We start from the raw sequence: 22257 nt of genomic DNA, 5'->3' as shown, positions 1-22257 counted from the left end.
GTTTGCAGCCTTAGACCTGTAAGACATGTACTTATGTGTCCATCTCCCCTCGCTTTAGACCGTTTTTTCGCTCTGCGTCGTGGGGTGGGCATATTAATACTAAGTACACCATTCGAGCTGTCTCTCTCTCTCTCCGTGTCTCCATGTGTAGTCACGGCATTAAGATGTCAGAGAGAGAGCGTTGTTCGCATTCTGCTTTTTTCTACGTCGACTTATAATAGCCCGTTCTTGGCAGACGTGCGCGAACACAGAGAGTTAATGCTTCGGCATCTCGCTCGTTTAAGTCTTCAGGTCGTCTGGGAAAGAGCAACTTTGCCCCGTGCAGAGGATCCTTTTTCTCAGTATGGAAATAAGACTCGATCGACTATTGGCGTGTTTAACAAGAGCGCGCAACCAGTCAGTTCTGACTTGCCTCGGTTTAATTCGAGGGAAGTACGCGGTCCCTCTGAAACAATTTCAGAAGCTCCTGGACATATGACAGCATGCTGCGGCTGTGACGCCGCCCGAGCTGCTTCATATGAGACCGCTTCAGCATTGGCTTACGATCGAGTCTCGAGGAGAGCGTGGCACACCGACATACACCGTGTAAACATTGCACCTGCGTGTCATTTAAATTTTTCCCTGTGGTAGACCCGGCATTTCCGATAGAAGATATGCCCCTGAGGGGTCTCCTGGCATTCTGTATATTGCAATGCCCTCAGCACGGGATGATCAGCCACGTATGACGGGCTTGCAGTCTCAGGGGTGTGCATAGCACCCCAACTGCCGCGAGCGGTGCGCTGTATATCTGGGACTTGTACGCTCTGCTATGGAGATGCGAGGGAAGGATGTATTAGCCGACACCAGTAACATTGCGACTGTTGCGTTATTTACCGTTAAGGCGGTTTTGCGCTCTCGTCACCTGTCGCATCTCGCTCGTCATCTCCTCCTTTGGAGTCAGAAGCATCTGAGGTCCCTTCGTGCCATTTACATCCCGGGTTCGCTCAATACAGCGGACGCGCTTCCCGAGCTGCGCCCCCGGCGAATGGCGACTCCACCTCCAGACGGTCCAGCTAATTTGGAAGAAGTTCGGTTGTGCGTAGATAGATCTGTTTGCGTCGCCGGACGATACCCACTGTCGCCTATTTTATTCACTAACCGAGGGCAGCCTCGGCGTGGATGTGTTGGCACACAGCTGGCCGCGGGGGGTGCGTAAATACGCATTCCTTCCAGTGAGCTTTATTGCGCAGACACTGTGCAAGTCAGGCAGGACGAGGAGAGCCTTTTATTAGTCGCCCCGTACTGGATTGGGTTTCAGAGTTAATGCTCCTCGCGACAGCCCCTCCCTGACGATTTCCCCTGAGGAAGGACTTTCTTTCTCAAGGAAGGGGCACATTATGGCACCCGCGCCCCGACCTGTGGGATTTCCATGTATGGTCGTTGAGCGCGCGCAAGGTTTAGGTGATTTATCGCAAACGGTATCTAACACCATCGACGCGGTTCGAGCACCGTCCACAAGACGGGCTTACGCGCTTAAAGAAACCTTTCTCGTCACCCGGTGCTCTTCGCAACGCGAGGACCCCAGAGAATGCCCATTAACATTGTGCTTTATATCTTTAACATAGGTTAGATGGTAGGCTGTCCCTCCGCCATTAAAGTTGATATCGCCGCTATTTCTGCTCATCACTCTCTTATCAACGGCAGATCAGTTGGCCAGCATGATTTAATTACTACATTTAAGAGGCGCTCGCAGGCTAAACCCCTCGCGCCCTCCCTCTTTCCTCCTGAGACCTGTCCATGGTGCTGAAGCCTTCAGGTCTCCCTTTTGAGCCTTTGCAGTCTACGAGTCTGAGGTTTTTATCAATGAAAACTCTGACCCTGATAGCATTGGCCTCCATGAAGAAGAGTAGGGGATTTACATGCATTCTCTGTTGACGATTCGTGCTTTTAGCTTGGTCCTGCTGTCTCACTGAGACCCAGACCAGGCTACGTGCCCAAAGTTCCCACCACTCCCTTCAGAGATAAGGTGGTGAGCTTGCAAGCGCTGCCCCCCGGAGGACGCAGACCCAACCATGGCTTTGTTGTGCCCCGTACGCGCACTGCGACTCTACGTGGTTCGCACGCAAAGCCTCAGGACCTCAGACCAGCTCTTTGTTTGTTATGGTGGCCAGCAGAAAGGGAAAGCTGTCACTAAGCAGAGGATGTCTCATTGGATAATTGATACTATCGCCCTGGCTTATAATCTTCAGGGTATTCCTTGCCCCTTTAATTTGAGAGCGCACTCCACACGGAGCGTCGCCTCATCTTGGGCTCTAGCTCGTGGTTCCTCGCTAACAGACATCTGTAGAGCTGCTGGTTGGGCGACACCTAATACGTTCATTAGATTTTACAGTGTTCGTAGTGAGCCTGTATCCTCTCGTGTTCTTTCCTCACCAGGGGGAGCACGGAGAACAGTCTCACAGGTCGGCTTGCAGCCTCCATCTGATGCTTCATAACTGTGTCAGTATGGAAGGCCTTCAGAACAAAAATGCGTAATGGTTTGAATTGTTCTTCCTCCGCTGCCTTGGCAGCCTTTGTTGCGGAGCATTGGCTGTCAGCCTTCACTAGCTGCATCCTCGCGAACCTACGTGTTGGCTCGGGCTCCACATTGTGTCCCACCGGGTTCCTTTGTGAGTATTTTTCCGTGGGGTTAATCCTACTAGCCCACGTTTCCCTTAGCAGAGCACTGCTTTGCTTACACAGCCACGGCTGTCATTTTTACCTCAACTACGGTTGACTTTCGCCCACCATTAACCCTTAAGACGGGTGGTGGCTTCCGCAGCGTTCCTATCCCGCTCAGGTAGGGCGCTTCCCAGTTGCTGGCACTTCTGTGGGGTTAAAGGAACATCTAGTGCCCGGCCTTCTGCCTTAAAACCTAATTCTCCTCCTCCTTAAGTGGAACCGGAGGGCTTTACGCAGACACTGGAAGAGGTCAGCCCCTAGTGGCGTTTTGATAGGGATTCCCAATTCGTCGGTCACGACGTGACGTCGTAGTGACCGACTGAAAGGGAACGTCTCGGTTACGGATGTAACCCTCGTTCCCTGAAGGAGGGAACGGAGACGTCACGTCCCGTCGCCACAGGTGCTGCCACCTGCTGTTAAGGCCGGTCACACTTCCGGCTTTCTCAGCGAAAAGAAGCTATTTTCCCTATTTGCACCTGCTGCTTATAAAGGCACCTGGCGGGGCGGCGCCAGCATTATGCAAATATCTCAATGCCAAGTTCATTGGCGTTTTAGTAGTATACGAAGCAGATTGGTCTCTCTAAGCGAGTTCCCAATTCGTCGGTCACGACGTGACGTCTCCGTTCCCTCCTTCAGGGAACGAGGGTTACATCCGTAACCGAGACGTTCCCCTTTCTTCATCCTGTTGACAAGGATCTGTTAGGACATCTTGGCTGCTTATTCAAATTGCTTAATAAACATACAATAAATAAAATATGATTTTTTAAATAATAATAATGTTATTGAAAGTCTTTCTAACAATAGCAATGCCAATGTGTTTGTGTGTGTATGAGCAGGTGCTGCCCCGTCAGACATGTGGTTTATTCACACACACCATCTTCTATAAGGAGTATCCGGGTGGCCCTAAGGAACTTGACAGAAGTATTCGAGGAGGAGAGCTTTTTCTCACCGTCCTGCTTAACCCTGTAAGTGGCATCCATCCACATAAAACAGTATATAGACATGTTTTAATCTAACCTTACTAGTTTTAATGTTTTATATTAAGTGAGGATATCCCCAAAAGAAGGTTTTGTCAGGTTTTTCTCACTTTTTGGTATAAATTTGTCTCTAAAATGTGATCAAGTATTACACAGACACAACTTTTATTCCCCGTTGTCTTGGATTATTTTTCTCTGCCTATTCTGTCCTTTTGCACCCCCCACATTTCTCTCCTCTCTCTCTCTCTCTCTCTCTCTCTCTCTCTCTCTCTCTCTCTCTCTCTCTCTCTCCGGGTTTCCGTGTTAGTGTTTCATATAGATTTGTTCTCCCAGCATGCATCACTATATTTATGTCGAAACTCTGCTGTGCTTGTATCAGCAGTGAAATGAAAATCAACAGTGTGTGTATTTGTATGCAGCATATATTTGTATGAGTAACGGATGATAGATGGAGCGATGAATAGACAGGTTCCATTAGCTGGTTCCTCTGCATTTCTTATGTGTATAAGGTATAAAACTTTAATGTTTAAAGAGACATCATGTGTGTGCTTGTGCATGTACTGTACAGTATATGAAAGCATCAGAGTCTCCTGCAACTACAGGCCAAAAGTTGACTCATCCTCATGGTTGGCACTGACTTGAAAAATAAGATAAGGTTACTCACACACGGTATGTTGGTTTGTTCTCTCTGATCTTGTATCTTTGCAGCAATAATAAACTGCTCACATGCAGTGAGGGAGAAAGAAAGGGGCAGAGGTGAAATGAGTCGGGAGACACCTTGCCAAAGCCTACAGGGTGTAACAATGTGTTATTTGTTCATTCTAATTGTTTATTTAAGTTTGATGGAAACTGTTGGAGATACATCGATTGTCACAAAAATAGCTGTCCATGCCTTTCAGCACAAATTTTTCACTCTGTGTCTTTGGTAAATCATGACAGTGGTTTTTAACGGCAAAAGAGGCATTCGCGCTGGCGCAAACTGTTGGTAAATCTGGTGCTTTGAATGTTTGTTTGCTAGTGTTGTAACATTGAACTATATTGTAAGTACTGTAATATCAGGAGAAAATCATGTCTTAATTTTGCTACTGTATATACAGGTGCTGGTCATATAATTAGAATAGCATCAAAAAGTTCCATAATTCCATTCAAAAACTGAATCTTGTATATTATATTCATTCATTACAGACTGATTTCAAATGTTTATTTCTTTCATTTTGATGATTATAACTGACAACTAAGGAAAATCCCAAATTCAGTGTCTCAGAACATTTTAATATTGTGAAAAGGTTCAATTTTGAAGACACCTGGTGCCACACTCTAATCAGCTAATTAACTCAAAACACCTGCAAAGGCCTTTAAATTGTATCTCAGTCTAGTTCTGTAGGCTACACAATTATGGGGAAGACCGCTGACTTGACATTTGTCCAAAAGACCACCACTGACACCTTGCACAAGGACGGCAAGACACAAAAGGTCATTGCAAAAAAGGCTGGCTGTTCACAGAGCTCTGTGTCCAAGCACATTAATAGAGAGGCGAAGGGAAGGAAAAGATGTGGTAGAAAAAAAGTGTACAAGCAATAGGGATAACCGCACCCTGGAGAGGATTGTGAAACAAAACCCATTCAAAAATGTGGGGGAGATTCACAAAGAGTGGACTGCAGCTGGAGTCAGTGCTTTAAGAACCACTACACACAGACGAATGCAAGACATGGGTTTCAGCTGTCGCATTCCTTGTGTCAAGCCACTCTTGAACAACAGACAGTGTCAGAAGCGTCTCGCTTCTGGACTGCTGCTGAGTGGTCTAAAGTTATGTTCTCTGATCTCTCAGGGTCCCACAGTCTGGAGGAAGAGAGGATAGGCACACAATCCATGTTGCTTAAGATCCAGTGTAAAGTTTCCACAGTCAGTGATGGTTTGGGGTGCCATGTCATCTGCTGGTGTTGGTCCACTGTGTTTTCTAAGGTCCAACATCAACGCAGCCATATTCCAGGAAGTTTTAGAGCACTTCATGGTTCCTGCTGCTGCCCAACTTTGTAGAGATGCAGATTTAATTTCCCAAAAGGACTTGGCACCTGCACACAGTGCCCAAGCTACCAGTACTTGGTTTAAGCACCATGGTATCCCTGTTCTTAATTGGCCAGCAAAAATAGAAAATCCATGGGGTATTGTGAAGAGCAAGATGCGATTTGCCAGACCCAACAATGCAGAAGAGCTGAAGGCCACTATCAGAGCGACCTGGGCTCTCATAACACCTGAGCAGTGCCACAGACTGATCGACTCCGTGCCACGCCGCATTATAAAATGAATAGAATTTATTCATCATTAAATTATGTTTGACCATCCCTATGTGTGTTCGTTAAAGAGCAGTTTGTGGACTTTTTACACAGTCCCTTAGCTACCATTTTTCCAATATCTATTTCTTACAGTGCATTTACAGTATACATTTTATCAGTATTTGTTTCCTCTGGGATCGAACCCCTGATTTTTTTACTGTTAACATAATGCTGTACTAGTTGAGCTATACCCAATTACCATGCAAATTAAACCCAACAGCCTTCGGCTGGTAGGGGCGCTAATTTAGCAAATTATTGAGCATTTCAGGGGAGCATTTGAGGGTCATTCTTGACGGAGGTGACGAATTAGCTATACTGATGTATAGGCTGAAAAATATGTTGCCCAACTGAGTTACAGGAACACTTTTTCTATTCTCTATTGTATTTTCTTCCCTTCTTATCCAGTCTGTTCTATTCTCCTCTCGCATTGATTAAACATTTTATGGGGGTGATAAAAATGTTATTACAATGAAAACATTGTTAAAGCATCGATTCGAAAAAGAAAAAATGCTGCCGAAGACTTGCGCTCTCTTTCTCTCTCTGTCCAGAGGGCTTTAAAGAAAACTCATTTTTCTGCCCATTCATTATTAAGGTCTATTCCCTGAAAAAAAGTGTGTGTAAGGAAGGTGTGGTGGAGAGCACGGGGTTAACAGAGCAGAATATGTTTTACAAATGAGAGAACACTGTGTTTTTGACTCTCATCTTTACTGTTGTTCCCATTCCTCCAGGAAAACAGGAAGTAGGAAGGTGAGCATGGGCAAGAAAGAGTTCCCTAAGAGTTCCCTTAAAAATAAGAAGCACACATACTTTATTAGGACCATAAGAGGAGCTTATGTTACTGTACGTAAGCTGTATTTACACATTAACATTAAAATGCGATAATGGTAGGAGTTGCTTTTGTGTCTGGATATCTGGTCGGGTTTCTGTGTCCTGTGCAATATTTAAATAAGTCGGCAGTGGAGAAATAGCCCCGGTGTAAAGTCGACGTGAAGAGGTGGGTTTTCTTTTAAAAACTTTTTTCAGTGGCAAAAGACTTTACAACTCTTGTACAATGAGAAGAATGATGAAATTGAGAATAATAACACATTGAAAAGATGCCGCTATCGAAACTGTGAAATGAAACACATAAATCTGAAATCTTTGCCAGATGTGGTGGGAAAATAGCACATCCTACAGAGAACAAATTGATGTGCAACTTTCAGGTGTGAGAGCAAACTTTATACACAGTTTTCAAACTGTGGGTCGGGTTTCTGAAAACACGCCCGCCAAGCTCGAATCTAGTGACAGCAGTGGCAGTTTCCCCGCCCCTCAAGTGGCCATGCCCTTAATTATGCAGAACTTTAAGGCTTAATATAAATTAAACGGATGAGTTACAAAAAAGTTCACCCCCCTCACAGTTGTCATGAAGGGCAAAATTGTCTATATACGTAGACCACAATCATACAAAATCAAACATATTATTTTCAGCTGTAATGTAGGGCATTTTAACATGGGATTCTATGGGACTTACTCCCTTTTGGAGCCAGTCTCTAGCAGCCCGTCAATAAATTGCAGTTTAAGTCACTTCTGAATTGGCTTCATCGGAGAGATCAGATGGGTCGCGCAAAGTCGCTTGTCTGTTGTGATGAATAACACAAAAAACAGTTGTCCAACTAATGACCTGCAATGACAATGATTTTGATATGATGTACAGTATCATAAGGTACTTTAATATTGCAATTACCGTATTTTCCGTATTATAAGTTGCATCAGTCAAAAATGAGTTTTTATGATGAAAAAACATATTTAAGTCGCAATGGACTATATTTCACAAAATCCAAGCCCAAGAACAAACATTTTATTTGGAAAGGCATGTTATTCAACTAAACAATGGCACACAGAACAGCAGGCTGAATTGGTGTCCTTACATGTTAAGGTCAGTGGCGGCGTTTCACGAAAACCTAGGGTATGGCAAAAATTATTCGTACAAGAAGGCCATTCAAATAACGAATCTATGAAACCACATTATATCCATATGTGTACATACTCCACCAACCTGTACAAAATCATACTATGATTGCACGAATGTACACTTACTGACAACAATACGGAAGCAATATTCAATTGAAAAGCAAAAATATAAATCAAGGTCGTTTAAAATGCTTTTCAAATGTTGTCATTCTTAACTAAGTGCAACTCCAGCAACAGATAAACTAAAACAAGATAATATCAAAACATACTGTAACATCCCTTTACAAATCTTGTCATGACAGCCGCCAATAAACACTAAACACAATAAAGACTTTTAATGATGTGATAGAGCACACGTAGTTAACCCAGCCAGCTAACCAACTAAGACTAAAACACTAATTAAAACTCTTAGTAAAACTAAATGCAAAAACAAGTCTTACCTTTTGTCGTCGTGCAGTTTTTATTCCACAAGTCGCCATATTCAAAAACGTGCGCAAATAATTCATACACTTCGACTGCGCTACAATTTCCCAGTGTAAGAGAACATGTTTATTTATCCACAGAGAACAAATCATATTACTTCTGGAATAATGTATGCAATATGCATGCGCGAGTGTGGGGGAGAACCGTGAGTCTGTTTGAATGTTAAAACAAAAAAAGGAGTTTACTTGCGAAAATAATGATTATAACAACAGCGGTCATCATGAAACCTCCTGCAAGGACTGAAAGCTGCGCTGCAAGCAAGAATGACAGGCTGATGACATCAAAGTACTGCGAGGGTGAGGCAAGAAATCATCGGAAGAGTTTGCTTTCAAACCGCTCTCGCGGCACGTTGATGTCATCCTCATGTCGGTTCCTGTATTATAGCATGAAGTCGAGCACACGTGTAAATTATCCATATTAGTGATGTACCAATGTTCAGATATCTTCTACTGAAAATATTTAAAATTATCTTTAATGAGCATCATTATAACCTGTTGATTTCTGGTGTTTTGTCTGAATGCTAGGGTATGGCAACTGCCATACCCTGCCATACGCAAACGCCGCCCCTGGTTAAGGTAACATAAAAAAAAATTCAGCTAACACATACAAAACTTGCCTGAGAATCTGAATAGGCTAAATTAACACCACAAGCCAAATCAAGTTCAAGAAAGTCATTCCACATCACTCAATCTATTGAATTACATAAATATCGGAGCAGCATAGAGCGGACTCTCGCAGCTGTAGACGGTAATGGTTTCTCCTGGTTCAGATGAATTAATTTTGACATATAAGTCGCACCTGACTAGAACTCGCAGGACCAGTCAAACTATGAAAAAAGTGTGACTTACCTGTATAGTCGGAAAAATATGGTAAACTTACATTTCATTGATAAAATGACAAGGATAATAAAAGCTACTTAATTATAAAAGAGAAAAAATTGTGTTTCCTACCATATCCATTTTAAAATATGTTAGTGGGTCCCTGGATAGATTATACCTATTTAAGTGGGTTGTGAAAAGTTTGGGAACCCTGATCTACTCCATGGCTGCTGCATTCATATGTATGAATGCAGTGGCCATGGAGTAGATCAGGGTTCCATAGTCTTGGAATATAATATAAACAAGTTTTACAGACTTTTACTGGTAGAACTTTACTTTTATGGTGGAATTATATACAGTGTGCGTATGTTTCACATGACCTACATGTGGTGTTTTGTCTTTTTTGGATCAGATCTGCTCCTTATAAACTGTTGTTGTATAGAGATGATCTCCTTTTGTGTTCTATAGATTTTAATTTTGGGTGAACTGTCTCTTTAAGAGCAACACAACAAATGCTTCATTATGTATAGAGTATTTATGTCAACTTTCAATTATCCTAAGATGAATGAATGGAGAACAAAAGACACCCCCACTGAGAGAGAAACAGACACACAGGAGGAGGAAAAAGATAATTTTCCATAAAAAATGAAAATCAATTACCATAAGCAGAACTAAGCAGTCTGCATTGGCAATAGATTTATGTTTATTGGAAATAGAGAGATGCTATAGACTACAGAATCTTTCAGCTGAGCTATATGCATAGAAAACAAACATATGCTAATTAGACAAAGACATTTTCGAAAAAAAATCTAATGCTGTTTTTACAACCATCATATAGAGCAAGGGTGGCGAACGTCGGTCCTGGAGAGCCACAGTCCTGCAGATTTTAGCTCCCACCCTGATTAAACCTCACCTGCCTGTAGCTTTCTAGTTACTCTTTAGACCTTGAGTTGCCTGTTCAGGTGTGTTTGATTAGAGCTGGAGCTAAACTTTGCAGGACTGCAGCTCTCCAGGACCGACGTTCGCCACCCCTGACATAGAGGATGGAAGACATTAAGGGCGGGGTGCATGATCTCTGAAAGCCAATGAGGACATTTGAAATCACCTAAACAAACACGCCCCTACCTCAATAGAATCTGGACCTTCTTTTGATTTAAAAATAAGCTAATTATTTAAAATAAGCCAAAACAAAAATAAACAAAAGCAACCCCTACTGAAAATCAAGCAAAGACCAGCATAAGCTGGTAGCTGGTTTTAGCTGGTTAAAGGTGGCAGCAGCTGGTGGGTGAGCTGGTCTTCCAGCCTGACCAGCTAAGTCCAGCTAGACCAGCTTAAAAAGTGACCAAAACACAGCTAGACCAGCTTGCTACACCAGCAATAGCATCTAAAACCAATCTGGGAGACCAGCTAAAAGCAGCTCACCAGCTTATGCTGGTCTTAGCTGGATTTTTCAGTAGGGACAAAAAAAGATATTTCTCAGTGTTTGGTTATTTTTATAACAAATATATATTTCTGTCCTGTTATTTTTAACTGAGCACTGATTCAAAAAGGGACAAGCACATTGGGTGAAATTAACCCAGAAAATTTATATATTTGACCCAAAATGGGTTAAAACAGCACAGCACAGGTTAAGTTACAACCCAAGGTGCTAGTTAAACAAATGCTAGATTATTCTCAACCCAGCATTGGGTCAAACAAGGACAAATCCAACTAATTGGGTTGTAATTTAAAGGAAAACACCACCGTTTTTCAATATTTTACTCAACTTAGACGAATTAATACATACCTATCTTTTTTCAGTGCGTGCACTTAATCTTTGCACTGCGTTCTGTGAATGTGTTAGCATTTAGCCTAGCCATATTCATTCCTTAGGATCCAAACAGGGATGAATTTAGAAGCCACCAAACACTTCCATGTTTTCCCTATTTAAAGACTGTTAAATGAAGTAATAATGTAGGGGAGAGCGGGGTAAGTTGTCACACTTTTCACACTGTCTAACATTTACTGAGCACCATACATCAAAATGGTATAAATCTCATACCAAATGAAAGAAGGAAGTCTTGGGCACATATGTTGTATTCATAACATCTTTATATCTTATCTCATTACAGAGTTGTAGACTGTTGAATAGTGACTGTGCACTTGTGACAATTTGCCCCATCGGAGGGTAAGTTGTCACACTAGGGCGGGTAAGTTGTCACACTAGATTATCTAAAAATAAGAACACAACTACTTAATTGTGAATATTGATTTTAATTTTTAAACTCAAACCAAACTGGAAATATAAACATCCGTGCCTGGAGAATCTGGAAAAACAATTATTTCAATCCAAATAATGCACATTTCAATTAAGTGGCAAGACCACTTTACTTTGAACTTTGGTTCAAATGTTCTATGGCTTTCACATAAAACCAGATAACTGAATGGAACGCTGCAGATAACTTGCTTAACTTAACATGTTTAACCTCTGAACAAAACAGATGCCCTGTATGACTAATAGGACTCATCTCCAGAATCACAATTCTGACACACATAAATTGCCTGGCCTGAGGTGCAAGCATCATGGGCCCAATTGTTGCATTTTACACATTTTACCCAGGTCTCCTTTGGACGACTCTTTGAAAATGGCTCTACACAGACGAGGCAGAAGCACTCTTCATCATCTGATGATGACTCTTGCATGATTTTTCTTCTTTTAGCTGCCTTGTTTTTCATAGGTCCAGATTTCTGCTTCCCTTTCTTTTGAAACAGCTTTTTGCTAGATTGAGGCTTATTCTTTTCTATAGCATGTTTTCTGAGCATGTTCGATGTGTTTGTTTGTACAGGGGCAAGTTGTCAGATGTGACGACTTGCCCCAAAGTCATTGAGACAACTTGCCCCATACTTACTTGTGTGCTAATGTTGTCTAAATCTCGAGTTTAGCTCATCATATCACTTTAGCTAAAGTATCAAAAGACACTTTACGGTCTCCTCTATTTTGTGCAAAATAATCATTTTAAACATTCACACCTAACAAAGTTGTATTGCATAAAATGTAAAGTGATTTTTTTTTACTTTTTAAGCAGAAAAATAAGAAAATTGTGCTAACCTCAGATTACAGTGATCTTGACCACATGTGAACAGGAAGTTGACTATAGAAGAAGAAGTCACATAAAGTGGCTATTTGATTTTTGACATAGAGCCTCTACTGTTGGAGTTATGAACAGTGTGACAACTTACCCATGTGACAACTTACCCCGCTCTCCCCTACAGTTATGTATTAATTTGTCTAAGTTGAGGTAAGAACATAGTAAAATATTGAAAAATGGTGGTGTTGTCCTTTAACCTAAGCAGGATTAGTTCAACTTAATATGCTGGGTCAAATATAAACATGTGCTGTGCTCATTTTACCCAACGGCTGGGCTCGAACCATTTTGACCCAACCCTGGGTTGAAAGTAACCCAGATTTATTTAGAGTACTACAAAATTTCTAAAATCTATAAAAATTGTGAGAGGGTGCTTCAAATATTGTTGTGGACATTGGGGAAGCCCTGAAGTCAATAAGATCATGTGCTCTTTATTATTAAACATAATGTTTTGGTCCCTTGGAATAATCCTGTGTGAAAGACTAGGGTACTGTACTGTACTATTTAGTCAATAATAAATAAATAACTAACTCACAAGCCACTGAACCTAGTTCATTTTGAAGAGGGGGACTACAAACTAGATTCAGTTTTTTAAGTGAAATGGATTGTTATAATAAAGAAGAACTTGGGACACGGCTTCTCATAGTATGTTTAGGTCTGTGTGTGACACTGTATGATTGTGTACAGGTCTCTGCCACCTTCACTGTAATGCTCATAGTCTAAATGAAAGGTGAGCGAAGGTAATTGGAGTACCTCATCCTTGTTTGTGTTTATGTGTGTATTTGTGTGTGTTTGCTGGTTAAATTTTCATGCTGTTTCCAGGCTAGTGATTTATAATTCTGTCAGGTCCTGAACCTTTCCAGAAGGAACATCTGTTTGGAACCCTTTAGATCTGCTCTCTCTTTCTCTCTCACTTTATCTCTCTCTCGTGTGTGCGTGCGTGTGTGTGTGTGTGTGTGTGTGTGTGTGTGTGTGTGTGTGTGTGTGTGTGTGTGTTTAATAGCTATTCTGAATTTAACTGTTAAAAAGGTGGCTCGTGTTGGCATTCTCTAGTGATTGTTTAACAAGCAGGATAGATGCTTTTGGACCTGAGATCTCTCTCTTTGTCTCTGTGTTCACTCCCTGCATTCCCTGCCCTGCCTGTTAGCCGTAGCTAAAATAAATCACAAGACCCATGGCTGTGTGTGTGTGTGTGTGTGTGTGTGTGTGTGTGTGTGTGTGTGTGTAGGGGGTTGTTGTTTCTGTGTCTATATAAAGTCTATGTTTGTGTGTTTGTTATTGATTGCTGTAAAAGCAAAACATAAATCATACCTTGATCAGTGTGTTTGTGGTACAGCAGGATTTGTTCGGTGGTCAGACTAATGTTGTACGTACGGGAAAGCTTGCTTTCTTATGTGTGTGAAGTCGAACGTAATCTCACCAAAAATACTTTATGATGCTTGACATCTATTTTATATCGGAGATTACGTTTGTTTTCTCTTGAGGGTTAGTTGTTGTGTATGCGTGTAGGCACTTTATGTGAGTGTGTGCATGTTGTGCCAGTCCAGCGTAAAGCATGACAGTGTGACAGAAGCTGTTAAACTTGTCTCATTATCCAATAAATATTCCCCGCCCCGTTCACGGTCACCTAGCATCCCATCCATCAATCAAAGGATGCTGCCGTTGCCGTGCCGACAACATATCCACAGCAACCCTATGAGGGAGCAGCACTCAGGCCCTGGTTCAAAGTCCATTACACGCAAAAATCATAAAAGACTTCCATTAGCGTGTTTTAATGGATCGTACAGGCTTACCTTTTACACAATATCATAGCAATAATAAATTGGCATCTGTGTTAATGTTCTGCCCAAGCCACAAACTTGCAAGCACCCGTTTGGCAAGTTTGTGCACCTGCTGAAGGACTACTGTCCTCCTTTGTCGTATTTGCAGGTGTGTACCTGCATCTTTATGCACGTTTAACGGTTTTATTGTAGATGGGAGGGACGGTAGCATTAGTGTCTGTGTTAAACTAGGCCACATATTCCCTCTCCTCTCGAAACGCAACCTACTAAACCAGTCAAGCATAGAGAACCAAAAAAAACTCCACCACTCCCTTTGCTTTTCCCACTCGTCTCTTCTGTTCTGTCAGCAGACCCTTGTTAATTGTATTGATCCTAATCTCTGCGGATGCCGCCCACGTGTGACCTTACTCCAGTGGATTACATCAGAATTACAGCAACTCTGGATTCGTCCACTGGGCTTACCGCATATGAAAGGCCGCTGATCTTCCTTCGGTAATTGAATGTGCCCCAGGGGTGCACTGAACCGCCAGTAAAGGGCCTGACGCTGGAAATCTGCTCACCCTAGAGTGGCATTTAGGGTCGCTGGGTGACATTTAGTCTTTATCAACGACTCAAACAGTCTGAAAATCATCACTTCCACATCTGCTGGGCCGTTTTCAACAGATGTTTAATATATATACAACTCACACTTATAAATGAATGCAAATGTTATTGTATTGGAAACGTATTAGTGTTATAAAAGAGCAAATGTTTGTGACCTGGATGTTAATATACTCACTACAATATGCCCCCTACAGGAAACATTGTGCTATTACTCATAACGCATCTTGTCAGGCTTTATATATTAGTGGAAATTAAAGGCTGCTGTTGATTTATGAGATTGAATGCGTGATAAACTCTCTCATTTTTCTGTCCACCTCTGCAGATCAGTATATTTATGACTCATCTCTCCAATTACGGGAACGACCGCTTAGGATTATATACGTTCACAAACCTGGCCAACTTCCTGAAGTGCTGGACCAACCTGAGGTTGCACACGCTCCCCCCTCGACAGCTCGCGCACAAGTACTTCACGCTCTTTCCTGAACAAAGAAACCCGCTCTGGCAGGTCAGATCCCAGATTATATTTCCCAGAACCATAGATCCTTTGGAGCACTATTGAAGATGGCAATGTAAATTTTGACCCTGCCTGTGAAAACCCAGTTAAAGGGACACTCCACTTTTTTAAAATATGCTAATTTTTCAGCTCCCCTAGAGTTAATCATTTGATTTTTACCGTTTTGGTATCCATTCAGCTGATCTCCGGGTCTGCCGCTACCACTTTTAACATAGCTTAGCAAAATCCATTGAATCTGATTAGACCATTAGCATCGCGCTCATAAATAGCCAGAGTTTCGATATTTTTCCTATAAAAAACTTGACTCTTCTGTAGTTACATATTGTACTAAGACCAACGAAAAATCTAAAGTTGCGATGTTCTAGGCCGATATGGCTAGGAACTATACTCTCATTCCGGCGTAATAATCAAGGACTTTGCTGCCTTAACATGGCTCCAGGAGGCGCAATGATATTACGCAGCAGCTGAAAATAGTCCCCTTAGTATCTTTCAATAGCAGGGGACTATTTTCGGGCAATACGTAATACAGTATCATTTTGCCTCCTGCAGCCATGTTACGGCAGCAAAGTCCTTGATTATTACGCCAGAATGAGAGTATAGTTCCTAGCCATATCTGCCTAGAAAATCACAACTTTTAATTTTCCGTCGGTCTTAGTACACAATGTAATTACAGAAGAGTCGAGTTTTATATAGCAAAAATATCAAAACTCTTTGGTTATTTTGTAGGCGCGATGCTAATGGTCTAATCAGATTGAATGGATTATGCTAAGCTGTGCTAAAAGTGCTAGCGCCAGACTCGGAGATCAGCTGAATGGATTCCAAAACTGTAAGAATCAAATGTTTAACTCTAGGAGAACTGGAAAATGATATTTTCTAAAAAAGTGGAGTGTCCCTTTAAAGTCATTTTTTGTGATCGACTGTTTTCTACGTAAAACCATCCTACATAAAGAACATTCTGTGAAATATAATATTATTATTGACTGAGTAAAGTTTGTTAATAGATCATATATTGCTTTCTGATTATAATCATTTATTTATTCCTTTTATTTATTTTTGTCTCCCAGAACCCATGTGACGACAAACGGCACAAAGACATCTGGTCCAAAGAGAAGACCTGTGACAGGCTTCCCAAGTTCATGGTGGTCGGGCCTCAGAAAACTGGTAATTACAAGAACGCTCCCTCCTCTTTTTTCTTGCTATAGACTTCAAAGCTTTGCACGTGCGTTTGGATCTCCTCGCTCCGCTGTTCCCGTTCATCCTTCTTCATATCTCACCTTGTGTTACATAAAGTGATGAAAGGCAACCATGGGCGCTCCGCTCTAGAGAAGAATAATACAGACACGTCCCCAGAGGGCGAGGTGGGGGGTGAACAAGAGAACAGTCAGTGCGTTGTTTTGTGCTGTATGATTTTGATTGGTGTCAGGACACAGGCTTGTTAAACACTTCTCCTCTCTGCACTCATCTTTTCTGCTGTATCACAAACTCGCAACACACACAGAGAAAAAAATCTATAAGGTAAATGGTGTATTGATCCCATGTCTCTTAGTTTATCTGTCTGTGGGCCAAATCTCCAGGCTCAAAGTGTTTCTTTTCAATCCTATCAGGCGAACATATAATTTCATCATTAGCAGGGAAAGGGCTCGTTGATTTACTTTTCTCCTCCTTCCTCCCTTCATCTTTCTCTCTTTCTTTCTCAGGCACGACGGCGCTCTACCTCTTTCTTCTCATGCATCCCTACATCTCCAGCAACTTCCCCAGTGCAAAAACATTCGAGGAAGTTCAGTTTTTCAACACCAACAATTACCACAAAGGCATCGACTGGTGGGTGTGATGTGCGATAGACTGTTATTATCTTCCTGTGTGTGCGTTTGTCTACGCTTGAGCATTTTTTAACCTGAAGCTCCTTTTATTTTCAAGGTATATGGAGTTTTTTCCCATACCGTCTAATGTCAGTACAGACTTCCTTTTTGAGAAAAGTGCAAACTACTTCCCTTCTGAGGAGACACCGAAACGTGCCGCCGCTCTCCTGCCCAAAGCCAAAATCCTCACTCTGCTAATCAACCCTTCAGACAGGGCCTACAGCTGGTACCAGGTACAACACTGACTATCATTAAACACTAGCGCAGAGTTTCTCAACAATGGCCCTCGAGATCCATTTTCCAGCAGAGTTTAGCTCTGGGTTCCCACGGGTCCTTGAAATCCTTGAAAGTTTGTGAATTGGGGGAAAAATGTAAGGGCCCTGGGAAGTTGAAAATATACATACATAGATACAGGTCATTGTAAGTGCTTGAATCTCTTTTATGCAAGAAGTTTTCTGGAAAAAAATCCATATTATTCCCCATGTAGTGTAGGATAATATCATAAACATTCTAGACATTTTAAGCACACGTGCTAAAATGTTCGCTTTAAATGCTTATATCTTCTATATGCGAATGTTTATTCATACCAAAATGCTTTTGGCATAGTTGTGTTTGACAAATTAAAACGTCTCGGGTAACGTATGTAACTGTTGTTCCCTGAGAAGGGAACGAGGCGCTGCGTCTCATTTGCCATAGTTCCTGCGTCCCTGTAACGCCGTCTTTGGCAATATTTCAGATAGCGATATACTTCCTGGCTCCCGAAGTCACCCTGTCTTTATCGTTAAGCCTCACCATTGGTTGAATTTGACATACACATTCAGACGCACTTACCCTTGGAGGCGTCCCCAAAGTGTCAAGGCAGTGACGCAGCGCGAGTTCCCTCGAAAGGGAACTGTAACAATGTATCTTTAAAGGTAACACAATGTAACCTTGCTCTCACTTGCAGTGTGTCCCCACATTTAGTCCTTAAATTTGAGAGTATTAAACCTGGAAAGTCCTTGAAAGGTCCTTAAATTTGAAGTTAACTAAGGTGTGGGAACCATGTTAACCTTAACCCTGATCAAACTTACTGCCTGCAATTATCTAGTTTTCCTGAAGACCATGATTACATTGCTCAGGTTTGTTTGATCAGGGCTGTAACTAAACACTCAGGAACGTGGATCTCGAGGGCCAGAGTTAAGAAGCTCTGCACTAGCACTTGTTTCCGGTCATAGAATTTCTGGAATATCATGGAATTTTACTTTCCATTTATTAAAATGTAATTTTACTATACCAAAATAATGCACACCCAGATGCAGTCGTGCAGACTGAAGAAATAGGAATTGAATGGTAGTATGCTTTAGTGCACAGAAAAGCATGAGCTTACTGTATATAGACACTCGTGTTTTTTTGCTCTTTGGGTATAATGGGTTGATGCGCTTGGTGGAAATCAAGCATGCACATGTTCATGTGCGATATTGTGGAGAGATTGAATATGTGTAAGTGTGAGTGAGAACATCACTGAGTGTGTCTGTGTGAGTTAGATATCCACAGCATGCACAGGAGGACACAGCGTGAAGCTGCAACCACATAAACACTATGAAAAGAGATAGATGTCATGTCACCTATTACAGGAATATTTCTGGTTAAAGAAAAATATTAAATGAGTAGCACAAAATTTTTGCTTTTTTGTACCATAAAAGGCAGTGGGGACTAGGAATGATATGGTCACACAAAGTAATAAAATGCATAGCTTGAATGCACTCTTAAAGTCACTTATCACATCTACAAAATGCATAAATGTAAATGCATTATAAATATACAGTATATATACATATATTTTAAGTTCTTGCGTAGTTGGTCTTTTTATAATCAGTTTTTTTTTATTTCATTGGCAGCATCAAAGGGCTCATGAAGACCCAGCAGCATTGCAGTTCAGCTTTTATGAGGTCATTTCTGCTGACCAGCTCGCACCACTAGAACTGCGCTCTCTCCAGAACCGCTGTCTCATACCTGGACTGTACGCCACACACCTGGAGAGATGGCTCACTTACTACCCTCCAAACCAGGTAATGCACACCTGTTAACTGTCAAAACCAACCATAGCTGAGGTCTATTTTAAGGTACATCATCTAAATCCTCTACTTCTTCTTTCTGTCTCTCTATTCCTGTAGATGATGATTATAGACGGGCAGCAGTTGAGGAATGATCCAGCTAAAGTAATGGATGAGCTGCAGAAATTTCTGGGTGTCATTCCTTATTACAACTACTCCCAGGCACTAACGTAAGGCTTATGCACACACACACACAAACACACACATTCTGGTATTTATTTTATTGTGGGGACATTCAATAGACGTAATGGTTTTTATACTGTACAAACTTTATATTCTATTCCCCTAACCCCAACCCACGGAGAAAACTGCTATTTCATATTTTCAAGAAACATTATTCTGTTTAATTTATAAACTTTCCTATCTTTGTGTGGACATTTGGTCCCCACAACGTGACGAATACCAGGTAAACAAACACACTTCCCACATTGGACCTCCCATTATTCATTAAAGGAAAACACCACAGTTTTTCAATATCTTACTATGTTCTTACCTCAACTTAGACTAATGAATACATACCAATTCTTTTCAATATGTGCACTTAACCTTTGTACAGCACGTTGTGACTGTGTTAGCATTTAGCCTAGCCTCATTCATTCCTTAGGATCCAAACAGAGATAAATTTAAAAGCCACCAAACACTTCCATGTTTTCCATATTTAAAGACTGTTACATGAGTAGTTACACGAGTAAGTATGGTGGCACAAAATAAAACGTGCAGATTTTTTAAGCAGATAAAAAATAAGAACTATATTGTATGGCGGAAGAGCACTTAATTTGTTGCACTTTGACCTCGGTGTGCCGTAACATCATCACTCCTGACTACTCCCCCTCACGCTCAATCTTCCGTCAATATTACTGCCCCTGAGGTGGAAGTGCTGCAAACTAAGTGCTCTTCCGCCATACAATATAGTTCTAAAAAATCGGCAAGTTTTATTTTGTGCCACCATACTTACTCGTGTAACTACTCATGTCTTTAAATAGGGAAAACATGAAAGTGTTTGGTGGCTTTTAAAGTTATCCCTGTTTGGATCCTAAGGAATGAATGGGGCTAGGCTACATGCTAACACAAACACGCAGCTCTGTACAAAGATTAAATGTACACATTGAAAAAAGAGAGGTATGTATTAACTCTTTCACCGCCAGCATTTTTAAAAAAAGTTGCCAGCCAGCGCCAGCGTTTTTCATGATTTTCACCAAAGTTTAACCCTCGTGTGGTGTTCATATTTTTGTTACTTAGACAATGTTTGTGGGTCTAGTGGACCCACGGCATTATTCGTATCCTAAAACAATCCAGTCATACAAATTTATGTATAACTGTTTACAGATGTTTATTTTAGCCTTATTGCAAGTAATATAGACAGAATTTATGGTTAATATTTGTCATTTACCACTAGTAGAGGACTATTTATAGATTAAAGTGCTATTCGTTTTTGTGATAATATGAAATAAGAGAAGAAAATTCTATTCTCTCCCAGATATTGGGGAAAAACATGTTTATCTTAAATAAGTATTAATCACTTTTTCATCTCAAACACGTTTTTTATCACTTTGATGTTTAAGTCTTTGAACTTAGTTTGAAATTGTACACATTTGTGTCAGTTTACATAGCACAAGCCCCATCTGGAAAGATGCTGTATCATAACACATCATCCACATTGAACACATAACCTGTTCATGCCAGCCTACACAACACATAAGAAGCAGATTTTTACTATGTAGCTGTGTTGCATATGCATTTCTTGCATTTTATAGACATATACTTTGTCGTCCTGTCCATCTTATGTCCACACACACTGCAGTAAAATGTGTTGCTATTGGCTACAACCTAAAATGATAAAAATGCTTGGATATAAAATTTTACTTTCTCTATTTCTACTTCTCTATTTACTTTCTTTCTGTCACGCACTCATACACACACACACACACACACACACGTGCGCGCACACACCATAGGTTTTGTGGTAAACCCATGGTTTTACAAATGGTAATCAATACACCAATTTGCCATGATTACTACACTTTTACTATAATACAAGCATGAATATTTTTTGTAAGGGAGATAATGGGAAAATGTAGAATGGTTCCTGTTAGACAGAAGGTAAAGTGTTTGGGACAGTGGGGCCAGATGAGTGTTCATGCTTGATATATAACATGTTGTATCCTTGCAGCATTATAGCAAGTGCAGAAGGACAAAACTCTGACATGCATCCATCATATATGTACAGACATATATACAAACACACTCATGCACTCACAGGAGTCCCAGATAGAAGAAAAACAGAGTGAAGTTACATAGCACATTCAATTTTTACACTCTTATTAACCCCGGGTCCAGTGGACCCGAACACCACATATGTAATATAAATGCGTAGGGGGGTGAACAGTGTACAGTCATTATAAATTTGTTTATTTTTATGTTCTTTATAGAAAATGAGCCAAGGCCAATGAATCTGAGGTTGAAACAATAATTAATTGCATAATTTTTCTTTTAGTAAACATTAAAAACGGGTCCCACAGACCCGAACACCACACAAGGGTTAATGCCTTCCAGAAAATGTTCTTCTTTAAATAAATAAACATACAATATACTAAATGAAAGAACAGACCCTCTGCTTTCAAACAAAAAAAAAAAAACGTTTCATCCTACCTTTAGTGGTTCTTTTGCAATCAGCTTTTGAATATGGGTAGGTTTTTGCAAAAACACCATATTTTGAGCAAAAAGCAGAGATAATTCCATTTTTATGACGGACTTTTCATAGAGATCACATTCAGAGCGATCTTTAAAACAGACACGGACATGCAGCAGCTTGCCATAGGGCAATACTTCCGGTTTTAAAAAGTTGCCTGGTGGATAATAGCGGTATTGCGGAAAGACGGAAAATCTCGTCATTGGCTGGGAAGCGTTTTCTCTTAATTGACGAGATATCTCGTCAATGGCGGGGAAAGAGTTAATTTGTCTAAGTTGAGGTAAGAACAAAGTAAAATATTGAAAAACGGTGGTGTTTTCCTTTAAATAAAT

General features: G+C 41.1%; 1 protein-coding gene across 1 annotated transcript in view; it reads left to right on the top strand.

Annotated features, from left to right (window-relative positions):
* Positions 1-22257, top strand: part of ndst3 (N-deacetylase/N-sulfotransferase (heparan glucosaminyl) 3) — a 74989-nt gene that overhangs the window by 43789 nt on the left and 8943 nt on the right. Inside the window, exons 6-12 of the mRNA XM_065254633.2 lie at positions 3537-3665; positions 15093-15275; positions 16349-16445; positions 16982-17105; positions 17202-17376; positions 19021-19191; positions 19297-19406. Coding sequence (XP_065110705.1) covers positions 3537-3665; positions 15093-15275; positions 16349-16445; positions 16982-17105; positions 17202-17376; positions 19021-19191; positions 19297-19406 — 989 coding nt within the window. The remainder of the gene's footprint in view (positions 1-3536; positions 3666-15092; positions 15276-16348; positions 16446-16981; positions 17106-17201; positions 17377-19020; positions 19192-19296; positions 19407-22257) is intronic.

The sequence above is a fragment of the Paramisgurnus dabryanus genome, chromosome 4, assembly GCF_030506205.2.
Source record: "Paramisgurnus dabryanus chromosome 4, PD_genome_1.1, whole genome shotgun sequence".
NCBI lineage: Eukaryota > Metazoa > Chordata > Actinopteri > Cypriniformes > Cobitidae > Paramisgurnus > Paramisgurnus dabryanus.
Note: the sequence above shows the minus strand (reverse complement) of the source record. Positions and strands in the feature narration are given on the sequence as shown.